The sequence below is a fragment of the Mastomys coucha genome, unplaced genomic scaffold (genome assembly GCF_008632895.1).
Source record: "Mastomys coucha isolate ucsf_1 unplaced genomic scaffold, UCSF_Mcou_1 pScaffold21, whole genome shotgun sequence".
NCBI classification, from domain to species: Eukaryota; Metazoa; Chordata; class Mammalia; order Rodentia; family Muridae; genus Mastomys; species Mastomys coucha.
In genome coordinates, this window is record NW_022196904.1 from 138,256,439 (window position 1) to 138,268,220 (window position 11,782).

The 11,782-nt window shown below is 54.7% G+C and overlaps 3 protein-coding genes and 1 long non-coding RNA gene across 9 annotated transcripts in view; 1 reads left to right on the forward strand and 3 right to left on the reverse strand.

Moving 5' to 3' along the window:
• Window positions 1-2,138: 2,138 nt before the first annotated feature.
• LOC116103471 lies at window positions 2,139-3,361 on the reverse strand. The gene is made up of 2 exons (XR_004123480.1): window positions 2,588-3,361; window positions 2,139-2,477 (listed from the first exon to the last, which is right to left on the reverse strand). It is a non-coding gene; the product is annotated as an uncharacterized LOC116103471 (long non-coding RNA).
• Window positions 3,362-3,457: 96 nt separating this feature from the next.
• Ppp1r14b (protein phosphatase 1 regulatory inhibitor subunit 14B) lies at window positions 3,458-5,719 on the forward strand. The gene is given in 5 exon segments (XM_031389491.1): window positions 3,458-3,506; window positions 3,509-3,897; window positions 4,940-5,023; window positions 5,254-5,286; window positions 5,378-5,719. Coding segments are annotated over 5 exon segments (609 nt in total). The 5' UTR covers window positions 3,458-3,472; the 3' UTR covers window positions 5,447-5,719.
• Window positions 5,720-6,120: 401 nt separating this feature from the next.
• Fkbp2 (FKBP prolyl isomerase 2) lies at window positions 6,121-8,877 on the reverse strand. Of its 5 annotated transcripts, none has more exons than XM_031389492.1 (6): window positions 8,754-8,877; window positions 7,334-7,538; window positions 6,887-6,999; window positions 6,722-6,768; window positions 6,342-6,377; window positions 6,121-6,265 (listed from the first exon to the last, which is right to left on the reverse strand). In XM_031389492.1, exons 1-6 carry the CDS (start codon window positions 8,849-8,851, stop codon window positions 6,204-6,206), a joined length of 561 nt encoding a protein of 186 aa, XP_031245352.1. In that variant the 5' UTR covers window positions 8,852-8,877; the 3' UTR covers window positions 6,121-6,203. The 5 variants fall into 5 exon arrangements, with proteins under 5 accessions (XP_031245352.1, XP_031245353.1, XP_031245356.1 ...); XM_031389493.1 differs by having other exon boundaries at window positions 7,334-7,502; window positions 8,754-8,862; XM_031389496.1 differs by lacking the exon at window positions 8,754-8,877 and adding an exon at window positions 8,141-8,223 and having other exon boundaries at window positions 7,334-7,502.
• Window positions 8,878-11,033: 2,156 nt separating this feature from the next.
• The window catches only part of Vegfb (vascular endothelial growth factor B), a 5,008-nt gene continuing 4,259 nt past the window's right edge, over window positions 11,034-11,782 (reverse strand). For both annotated transcript variants that reach the window (XM_031389500.1, XM_031389499.1), the window contains exon 7: window positions 11,034-11,436. In XM_031389500.1, the coding sequence (XP_031245360.1) occupies window positions 11,415-11,436 (22 nt within the window). In that variant the 3' untranslated portion in view covers window positions 11,034-11,414. The remainder of the gene's footprint in view (window positions 11,437-11,782) is intronic.

Below are 11,782 nucleotides of genomic sequence, written 5' to 3' on the forward strand. Positions count from 1 at the left end.
CTGCACACCAACACTAAGGTCAGGATGACTGGACCCTCCCAGAAGTTTCTGGAAGCAGGTCCTTGAAAAAACAGGATGGAAGCTGTTTGTTAAGCCAGGCCTTCTTCTCCCACCACTAATCTCTTGAGACCAGGCAGCCCCCCATTAGAAGGCTCCCTCTTCCTCCTTGGATGCTTTCTTCCAGCCCTGGAATGGTAATAGAGTTTCTCGGCATGCAGTAATGGGGGGAATGAAGGCAGCTTTTCCGGCCTCTACCCTTGATTAAGGGATTGGTCTGGGCCCACAGGTCCCTCCCCAGGGCCTCTGCTTCAGGGAGGTGCTGCAAGCATCCTTAGCTGCACTCTGGTGGGAGGGGGCCACATTACCCTGGGAAGCCACAGCCTGAGGCTGGATGAGAAGCTAGGCACACTCCAGTCCTAGGAGGGCTGGTGGATGAGCACAAGCAGGATAATGGCAGGAGCCTGAGCTCCGGGTCACAGGGAGGTCAGGATCCTCTGCCTCCTGGAAGGCACACCTTCGACATGAGTGATTTGCCCACTTCCTGGGCAGAGTCAGGACTTGAATCCAACCCCTTGTGCTTCAAGGCTAGGGCTCTGTTTGAGCGGCCCAGGTTCCAAGAAAGCTGTAGGCCAGCATACCCATCTTTCCTCTCACAGCGAATGGGTATTGGAAGGAACCAGACAGAGCAGCCAGCCCCAGGAAAACAAGGGTGCCCCAGGGATGACACAGGAGGTAGCCAGAGGGAGAAGTGGGACGGGCATGTCTCTGAAAGGATCTGGCATGTGACCTGGAGACTTTCGGATCAAATGTGATGGTGAAGGCCAGGAAAGGCAGTGTTCGGTGTCATCATCTTGGGGACACAGGCAGGGTTGACGGTCTTCAGAGTCGTGGACTCCACTCTCATAGTATCTGTAGGAACCATTCCTTCAAGGTATAAACCAATGCTAGGGGCTCAAAAAGAGCTGGTCTGCCTTTGGTAGGGTGAGCTGGGCATGCAGGGAATCTGTTCCTGGGAAAAGAGACTCTCCCATTAGCTCAGGCATGGAAGAGGAAGTCAGGCTCAACAGGCAATGGTCGCTGCCTAAACTGCAATAGCAGGAGCCAACCTCTGGGGCTGTCCAGGCTAGCAGAAGAGAAGCTAATGTCAGGCAATGGGCTGGGAAGAAGTGGGGAACACCAGCTTTCTCCCGTGCTTCCCCCACTGAGAACTGGGAGAATGTGTGCCCACCCAGTCTCCTCAGTAAGCAACTCACTTCCCACCTGCCTTCTCATCTTACTTACTTACTGTTTCATATATCACAAGCTGGCTTCAAACCCACCAAGTAGCCAAGGATGACCCTGAACTTCCAAGCCCCTGACTCCACAACTGTGATTACAAACAACTGTATGTGGTGCTGGGGATCAAACCCATGGCATTGTGCATGCCAGGCAAGCACTGTTCCAAGCGACCTACCTCCCCAGACTCATCTCCCTTTATTTTATCTTAACAGAACTGGGACTCAAACCTATACCCTTACATATGCTGGGCAAATGCTCTACCCCTGACCTACATCCCTAAACGCTGTGGCCTCTCTCCAAAAAATAGCATCGAGGGGGCTAGAGATGCTTCAGCAGTTAAGAATGCCTGCCACCCACTCCATCTCATACTACCCAAGGAGGTTGTATGGCACTTTCTGGCTGTCTCTGTGGCTCTTCAATTTCAAAGAGTCTCAAGATTACAGGGACAGCAGGTCCTAGCCCTGTATAAACATCTTTTCTCCAGATGCTGCCGACAAAAAAGCCTCTGAGGAGGTGGGTTTCAGAGAGAGAGGTCAGTTTGGCTCAGGGTCCCACAGATGGTATTACATCCAAATTCAAACCCAGGACTTTAGACTCCTCTTTTTTTTTTTTTTTTTGGTTTTTCGAGACAGGGTTTCTCTGTATAGCCCTGGCTGTCCTGGAGCTCACCCTGTAGACCAGGCTGGCCTCGAACTCAGAAATCCACCTGCCTCTGCCTCTAGACTCCTCTTTTATGCTATTTTTTATTATTTTATGTGTTATGGGGAAGGGTAGTGGGGGTGTCAAACAACCCGGGCTCAGAATCCCAGCTCCCCCTTTATATAGCCCTGTGACTTAATTATGTGCTATTACAACTGAAGTTTCCATGGGTTTTCCTGTTTAATGTTCCCCACAGCCTTCAGAGGAAGTCCATCGGGTTTTGTTTTGTTTTGTTTTCCTTTTCGGTCGTTTGTTCAACCAATAAGATGGAGAGTCGTTTGCCTGAGTCTGAGAGTTTTAGGAACTAGAGTTCTGTAAGGACCCAATAATTTCCTAATGCCTGTAGGTTTGACAAGGAGCATGCCGAATCAAGCTTGAATATCAGTAAAGTCCTCAGAGCTCTGGCCCACCAAATTTTCGCTGTCTAGCAGAAAGGCAAACGAATGAATGAAACAACTTAAAGATGCAGACATAATAAAGGAAGAATGGAACGTGGCCTCCTAAAATGTGAAGGATAGAGAAGTTACTGGGTGAACTAGCTTGCTGTCTCTACAGCAGAATAGGCAGGGGTCCCAATAAACGCTCATTTGGGTTAAACTGCTATTATTACCTTTGTCACTGTGAGTTTTGGCTTCCCCACATGCTAGCTCTTTGCACCCGAGTTTCCTCCTTTGCACACGCTCAAGCTGTGGGGTGCCCAGGGCCTCGCCCAGCACAACCCAGCCAGCTCAGAGGGGCGCGCCCCAAACAAGTTTGCGCTTCAATGCGGGCTCTGCAGCTGGGAGGGGCAGCATCGACGAACCGCGGACTACATTGCCCACAATACCACGCGCGCCGCCATCTCAGCCGGTGGGCGGTGGTCGTCCCAGGTCCTGGCTATTGTAAGCCAAACGACCAATTCTACACGCCTCCACCCCGAGCTCTTCCTTGAGGGGCGTGAGACCGGGCCAAGTAGGGCATCCTGGCACCTGGACAGTACCTAGACCCCTCTGCACCTCCGACCCCCGGAAGCCCTGTCCACGTGTCGACCATGCGCGGAAGTTCTTTCGCCCCTTGCTGACCAAGGGTCCCGCACGTTCCTCACCGCATCTGCGCCCTCTCGGTCTCATGCCTAGACTGTCTGATTCTGCCTCGGTGACAGAATGAGACAGGGTCAGAAGAGGACTACGGTCCTAGTGGGCGTGCAGACCCAGGCATCCGGCACGTAGAAGTCTAGGTTTGAGGCCAGAGGTTAAGTAAAAGGAGACCGGACAGACAGTCCCCGAACCCTGCAAAGTAGATCCTCCCCTATCCCCTTTCAGGAGGCGGGGTTGAGGAGAGGGGGCCTGAAGTAGGGCTGGCCCTTTAAGGGGGTGTGGTCGGGGGGGCGGGGGAAGAGAGCAAGACAGAGAAAGCGGCGGCGGCGGCGGCTCGGGCGGCGGCCGCGGGGGACAAAGGGCGGGCGGATCGGTGGGGAGGGGGCGGGGCGCGGCCAGGCCAAGCCCGGGGGCTCCGCATGCTGCAGCTGCCCCCGGGCGCCCCCGCCGCCGCCCTCGCCGCGGAGCCGCGCGGAGCGGAGCCCGCGAGCTAACCGGAGCCAGCGGCCCGGAGCCAACCGGCGGGCGTCCGGGAGGCGGCGGCGCAGGGAGGGGCCCGAGCGCGCACGTGGCCCCGGCGGCCGCCATGGCGGACAGCGGCCCCGCGGGGGGCGCGGCGTTGGCTGCCCCGGCCCCCGGGCCGGGCAGTGGCAGCACAGGGCCCCGAGTCTACTTCCAGAGTCCCCCTGGGGCCGCAGGCGAAGGCCCGGGGGGCGCGGATGACGACGGCCCGGTGAGACGGCAAGGGAAGGTCACCGTCAAGTACGACCGCAAGGAGCTACGGAAGCGCCTCAACCTGGAGGAGTGGATTTTAGAACAGCTTACGCGACTCTACGACTGCCAGGTGTGCTTCCCACCCCGCGCGGATACCCTAAAGTCGGACCTAAGTCGGTCTGTCACCAGACTCAGTGGGAGCTCTGCTGCCAAGCCACCGGTCTTACACTCGCCGCTCCCAGGGTGCGCTTTTTCTTGCCTGACCTAAGTCATTCTCGCTTTCTCCGCTGCCCGGGACCTTGCGTCCTTCGTGGTACTGCCCTAGGTTAAGCATAGCGTCCTCTCCAAGCCTAGAAGAAATAGATAGCCTGCTGGAGGCAGGGGTCTAGCTTGGGCTGACAGTGAAAGGTCACTGTCTAGTCTAGTCTGGGCTAGCATCGACACTAGTTGAAAGGTACTAGTGTAACTGTTTCAAGTGTTACAAAGGATCTGAGTAGTTGTAGTGGGCTAGCCTGGCATTCTGTCTGTCTATGGAGACAGGTTAACCAGCTCTCCCAGCTCTGGTTCCCCACCCCATGTTCCTTGCTTGTTCAGTTGGTGACTCAGGCCCCCAGGGGTAGGGTGGAGGAGTGGGCCTGCCCTGTGATACCTACCCTAGCCCAGCCCTGGAATGCAGCTGGCTCCAAGTGTGATAGCTGTACCCTTGGGAAGGGGGGTGGACCCCTTTCTCCTCAAAGCATGGGCTCTTTGTTTCCCCTTTATCAAGCATGGGTCTTTCACAGTGACCCCTCACCCTCACTTCCTCCTCCCTCCCAGGAAGCTGTGACAGGTGTTTGGGGGAGGGGAGGGGCTGTGATGAATTGGGACAGCTGGCCCCACCAGTGCTCTGGTGAGCTAGAGGTCCCGGATGCTGAGAAGGCACATCTGCTAGGTTCAAAGCCCAAGGTCCCAGCCCTGTCTGTCTGGCGCCCCTGGTGCCCACTGGCAGGGACAGGAAGTTCCCCCTCATTGGGCAATTTGCCTTGGCACAGACCTGATCTGTTTTCCTTCCCAGAGCAGCTGTCTTTGCTGGGCAAGGAGGGCTGGTCTGGTTTTGAGTTAGGCAGGGAGTCCTCTCCACACGCTCCCCTGGCTAAGGCACTTGTCTGTGCTTCTTCCCACCCCTACCCCAGGAGGAGGAGATCCCCGAACTCGAGATAGATGTGGATGAACTCTTGGACATGGAGAGTGATGATACCCGGGCTGCTAGAGTCAAGGTGAGCTGAGGTCACCCAGTGGAGGGCTGTCTGGAGACACTGCCCCTTGGGGAGGCTTGGCCCTAGTGCCATACCTTCTTTGGTTTGGGTCACCTGCCTCTGGAAAAAATGAGGCTCATGGAACTTAACTTAGCTATGATCCTAAGTGGCCTCAGTCCCTTGGGAGGGTATAGGTGAACAGTGAGCCCCCCGTCTTCAAGAGTTCACTGTACTGTGTTCTCCCTTACCAGGAGCTGTTAGTCGACTGTTACAAACCCACTGAGGTAAGTCATTTTCCTTGACCTTAGGGTGGGTATGTATGTGGCAGCTTATCATCCTGGATCCTGGCCTCTCTAATGGCCCCCTCCTATCTAGGCCTTCATCTCTGGCCTGCTGGACAAGATCCGGGGCATGCAGAAGCTGAGCACACCCCAGAAGAAGTAAGGGACCTGACTCAGATGACCGTGGCTCCCACAGGACAATCGCTGCCCCCCAACCTCGTAGCAACAGCAATACCGGGGGACCCTGCAGCCAGGCCTGGTGCCATGAGCAGGGATCCCCGTGCCCCTGCCTAGGGGCCATTTCCCTTGCCCTCAGTTTTCCATTTTTGGGGTTTTTTATTATTAAACTGACGGGACTTTTTGTGTTTTTATATTGACTCTGCGGCGCAGGCCCTTTAAAAATAAAGCTAGGATTCAGCCTTTGGAGCAGCTAAAAGGTTGGCTGGTCTTTTCCGGGGGACACACTGCTCTACAGTTGTCATCAGCTCAGCTACTCCCCAGGTCACCCCGGGCCTTCTTGGAGGCCATGTAGCCATGGTGATAACTCATGCCGATTCCCAGATCGCTATTCCAAGTGGCTGGGGAGCAGTGTTGCTACCCGTACGTAGTCTTCAGAGTTTTCCAGCCACACTGGGTAAGGGTCTCTAGGCTAGACCTCAAGGCTCTGCAATTACCAGGGAAGGAAAATGAGATTGAAGCTGGTTTTGTTTTTCCTTCCCCCATGCTGGGGGTCCAACTTGGGGACCCATTTGCATTACACAAGTGTCCTACTCCAACAATGACGCTAACGTATTAATCTAAGTCTCTTGGGATCCACAAAGAAACACAGATTCACTCTTGGGGTTTTAAAGGTTTTTTTGTTTCTTTTGTTTTTGAACAATCTGGTCCCTGACAGGGGCCTCCTACCCCTCTGCAGCCTGCTACAGTTCTGAACGCCTCTCAATCTTGAGCAGCTCCACCTCAAACACAAGGGTAGCTCCACCTGGAGGGAGAAGTGTCATCAGACTGGGATGTGGGACTCTGGGAGAGCGATGGGCTGAGGGTGTTAAGGGTATTACCTGGGATCTTTGGGGGGGCTCCCCGCTCTCCATACCCTGTCAAAAGCACAGAGACACAGAGTAAGTTGTGGCCAGGCTCCTTTCTAGCCCACATAAACAATAGGCCGGGGGGTGGGCAGTGGGGGCAGGGTGCACGGGTGACAGGGAAACACCAAAGGATCCACAATTGTCACTCTCCACTGCTCTGTAATTATCACCAGCTCAGCTAATTCGAGCTTTGCTCAGTCCTGGCTGCTGAACACAAGCCAGACCTGAAAGTGGCATATTAGCTACCGGGGACTAGATGGAGTGGGGACCAGTGAAACTAAAGTGGCTTTAACTCATCCTTAGGCACATCTAAGCCCTTTCCCCATTACCACCCAACCCCAAGGGCCTCTTACCCAGCTCGGATGGGATCACCAGCTTCCGCTTTTCCCCTTCACACATCCTGCAGGATGACGCATGCTCAGCACGTGAAGCCTCCAGACCCCTGCCCCATAACTGGGCCTCTCCTCCCAAGGCTCATTTACTGGATCACTACAACATGTACCCCAGACCAGACTTACCCCAGCAGCCCCTGGTCCCAGCCCTTGATGACCTGGCCAGTGCCAAGGGAGAAAACAAAGGGCTGGTTCTGTGGTAGGCTGCTGTCAAACTCTGTCCCATCTTCTAGCTTTCCCTGTGAGACATTGGGAAAACTAGTGAGGACAGGTGACCATTCCACAACCCTTCCATACAGCTATTCTCCCCATTAAAGTGGTCACCACAGCCCTGGTGGTCACATTTCTTAAAAGGGTCAATGCCTTGGGTAGCTCATGTACAGTAACTTGCATGCTGATACCTAGCTGATAGGTTAACTGAAAAGCAAGATAGAATCGTGGAAAGGAGCTTAGAGTTCGAAGAGGGATGTGTTCAAGGTTATCTACCTAGTTGGGGAAAAACGTGATTACAAAGTCCTTTCTGGTCCTGGAAAAGTGTCAAAGCCCCAGAGGCTCCTCTACTGTGACACTTACCGTGTAGTGCATGTGTAAGACATCTCCCTTTCTAGACTTGATGGGACAGTGATCCACACGTTTCTTCACTCCAATCTGCAGCTTCCGTTTGCCTTCGGCCCCCGTGGCTGTGGCCAGGGCACTCAGGCAAATGGACAGTATTGTCAGGATCCAGCTGAGCCTCATGTCTCTGTAGGCAAAGGCCACCCCACCCCCAACCAAAAAACTGGGGGGTGGAGTCATGGAACTTCAGTCTGTATCAGGAGGATGCCAACTCCCCATTATATCTTGCCTGTTTCTGGGGAATCCCACAGTCCTGAGTCACCACCCGCTCCCCTGGGCTCTGTGGCCACACTTACCAGTCCAGTGAGAAGGGGGCTTGGCCGAGGACCCCAGCAGCGAGGGGAGGGGGTCAGGGGAGGCCACAGCAGCCAGTGCCCCCTCCCTTTGCTCACTACCTGACCTTTTCTCCCTTCCAGTCCCCATCTCCGTTCTTCAGTTCCCGCTAGCCCCTTTACGCAAAGTCCAAACCCTATCTGATTGCACCGGATTTGTCCCGACAGGACGACCCCACTCCCGCCACACCCAGCTGCTCCCTGTCCAGCACACCCACACATCTGCGGCTGCTGCAGGTGTTCGGCCCCGAGGCACCCACACATCTCCACTAGGTGGCTCTGAGGAGCCCCGGTCCTCCGGGGGCACCCCCCAGTCTGGCCCCGTGCCTCCTCCACCAGGGGCACCTCCCCAACTCTGAGCTCTTGGGGGCCTCCGGGGAACCCAGACTGGCTCAGAGTCAGCGGGGCGCCGAGCCCGCTCCACCCACACAACCTCTCCAGGGGGAGTTCTGGGTCTACCGCGACCCCAGGCGCGGCCACCACGGAGACCGCCCCCGCGTGGACACCCCGGGTCATAGCTCACGCTTAGCTCTCTGCTGAGCTCTCTGGCCCCACCCTTTACAGCGTGCAGCTCCGCCCCTTGACCTGCAGCTCCGCCCTCAGCAGTGTTAGACCCGGTCTCTTGCAGAAGGGCCAAGCCACTCACAGGCTGAAATCCCACCCCCAATGCCTGGGATCTCACGCCCTCAGTCTCGGAACCCAAGGCTCCACCTTCCACCTGCTCCAGCTCCTCCTTTAAACCCCAGGTCCCGCCCCCCACGCCTCCTAATCCAGCTATGGACCACTGGGCTCCGCCCTCAACTCGCACTGGCTCCGTTGTCCCTCCCAGCGCTGTCCCGCGTCCCGCCCCGAGGCCCAGGGCTCCGCCCCGTACGGCGTGAGAGCCCGCCCCCTGCGGCATTGCCAGAGGCCGGACCCCAGCCCCAATTCTCTCTCGTTTGCTGTCCCTAGCTGGCACGCGGACTCTGGCCCGCTTCAGGCCGGCCTGCCCCAGGTTGCCCTCCTGCACCCGGATCCCCCAGCCTGGGCTGTGGCCCCCCGCTCACCTCCTCGCCGCGCCCCCGGAGCCAATCCTGCTCGTGCTGTCACTTCTGCGCAGGCGCGTCTTCGTCGCTACAGGGCGGGACACGCTGCCCGCCCTCATTGGACCGTCCAAAAACCGCTGCAGCACTCTCGGGGCGGGGCTTCTCATTTGGCCCTGCCTCCTGCGTGACTACGTGATGGCGTCACCACCGGGGCTCAAATCGCCGGTCTAGTTTGGCAAAAATTATCTCTCAAAGACAGAAGGCAGTTCCAGCCAAGGTGAATGGTCAAGCAAGTATGAGTGCACGTGCCTGGAGGGGTTCTTGCTAGCACCGTGCTGACTTCTGTCATCGTGCCGACTTTGGGTAGTTGTTGTGGGAAGAGCCTAGGGGTTCGGAGCGACAACCCGGATTTGAATCTTAATTCTTTTTTTGGGGGGGGGGCTGGCTGCGTGACCTTGAGTAAGTTCGTTCTTTTGGTGGTGCGTTCTGTGACACTCATACCACATGGCTCTGAGCTGTGTGGACCCCTTCCATCTTGTGGCCTGCAGCTTCCAGGCTCACCTTTGGCTGAACAAATGTCTCCTGGGCCAGGTCTGTCAGTGCCCAGGAGATATTCTCTTAACCTAAAGATCCTGAAATTTAGAGGAAGCCAAACTTGCATTAGGCTATGGAGTCGAGTGACTTCACACCTGTCTTAGGCCAGTTTGCCTTGCTAAGACCGTTTCTTCAGATACTAAAGGAAGATAACCATGGTGTTGACGCCAAGAGAAGCATAATGCTTATTGGATGAAGCTTAGTGGGTTCAGCGTCTTTAGCTCTCAGGTTCTAACCATCACGGAACCAGAACATGGTCACCAATATCACTGCTGAGAAAGTTATTTAAACATAATAAAAATGGTGTGCTGTCCCGTGCCTGTAATGTCAACACTTTGGAGGTAGAGGTGTGAGGATCAGAAGTTCAAGGGCATTCATTCCCAGCTACATAAAGAATTCTGAGCCAGCCTGGGATACAGGAGATATTATCCTTCCTCCTCCAGCCCTGCTCTTCCAAGACAGGGTTTCTCTGTATAGCCCTGGCTGTCCTGGAACTCACTCTGTAGACCAGGCTGGTCTCGAACTCAGAAATCTGCCTGCCTCTGCCTCCCAAGTGCTGGGATTAAAGGCATGCGCCACCACTTAGAAGAGAAAGCTAAAAAACAACATCAGGGCTGAAGATGCAGTAAGTATTTGCCAAACATGCATGAAGTTAGATTTGATTCCCAGCAGTGCACAAACCAGGTGTGGTGGTACAAACCTGTAATTCCAGTCCTTGAGAGGTGGGTGCAAGAGGATTAGAATTCCATGTCATCCTCAGCTACATAAGGAGTTAAAGGCCATGCTGGGCTATGTGAGACTCTTCCAAATGGAGAGAGTAAGTATGTGATGGTGGTGATGATCATCATGAGGAATTCCTGCTTTGGTGCCACCAAGATCATGACCTCAGTGTCAGTCTCTTCATTAGGGTGGCTACTTTCATCCACTTCTGCCCCTGAACTTTGTGTAGCAGGCCAAAGCCTTGGTGCTTGGCTAGCCTTCCCACTCTATCCAGGACACTGGAGAAGGGTGGACACTGAGCCTGGACTGAGTAGGCTATGGATCTAAAGCAGCAGCTGATGAATTCTGGGATACCAGGGATTGGACAGGTGGAGAAGGCTGTGGATGTTTCTTTAAAATGGCTTTCCAGCTGCCAGGCAGTGGTGGTGTGCGCCTTTAATCCCAGCACTTGGGAGGCAGAGGCAGGTGGATTTCGAGTTCAAGGCCAGCCTGGTCTACAGAGTGAGTTCCAGGACTCACTCTGTGTAGCTAAGGCTACACAGAGAAACCTGTGTTGAAAAAACAAAAAACAAAACAAAACAAAGGCTTTCCAGCCATATGAAGGCAGGATTGAGGCATGAAAGGGGCAGCCACAAGGAACAATATTGCAAGTGTATACTCAACAGGGCAAGTCGCACTAGTTCAGAGCCAAGAGGGTTCCGATGATGGCAATTATCTGTTTTTGCCATGTGAACATGGGAAGCAGCTCTTACGGTCTGGGTCTCTCCTTAATTTCTGTCCAGGGCAGTTAGAATCCTTCTGGTGAGGAGAGACTTTATGTAACAAGGGCTTTATCAGTCTGTGGTTATGGCTTTCCCTGGGAACTGCTGTCTGGCCTTGGGTGCACTGGCATAGTGACACAGGAAGCAGACCTGGGATGCAGTGTTGCACACTTTCCTGCCCAAGCTGGCCAGCCTGGAGAGTAGCAAACAATGACAGAAGCAGTGATAGTGTCTTCCATCTCTTTTATCAGTATGTGTGTGTGTGTGTGTGTGTGTGTCTCACAGTTATCATAACAGAACCCAAATCCCATTATTGGTAGAAGTTTGGGGTCTTCATAGTGAGGGGAGACAGCCAGCCAGAAGATGCTCACTTGACCAGGGTGGTTAACTGAAATAGTACCCTGGCCCCTGAGGTGAGACATGAGGTTCCTTGACAATTGTTAGATGGCAGCTCTGGGAGATAAAAGATGGTAAGAGAGCTCTTAAAAGGTCCAAGTCCTGGAGCAGTGTCCTCTCAGACTGAAGTGGTTCTCCTAGGCTCCACTCTTCTCCCTGTGAAGAAGGGCCCATGAGGCAAACAGGCCCGTGGAGTCTGAAAAGCAGCTTGTCACTTTCGCAGCTTCCGGCACCTGGGGGGTGGAGGAAGGGTATCAGTGCTGGCTGGAGCTTCACCCCAAGCTCTTCTTTTATACTTATTCATTTTAATTTTTAAAATTTTGTTAAATGGGCTGGAAAGATGGCTCAGCCGTTAGGAGCACTGGCTGCTCTTCCAGAGGACTCAGGTTAGTTCCCAGCACCCACATGGCAGCTCACAACTGCCTATAACCTAGTTCCAGAGGATCTGGCCCCTTTAAACAGATATGCATACAGGTAAAACACCAATGTTTTTTACCTGCACATGAAATAAGGAAGCCAGGCAGTGGTGGCGCACGCCTTTAATCCCAGCACTTGGGAGGCAGAGGCAGGCAGATTTCT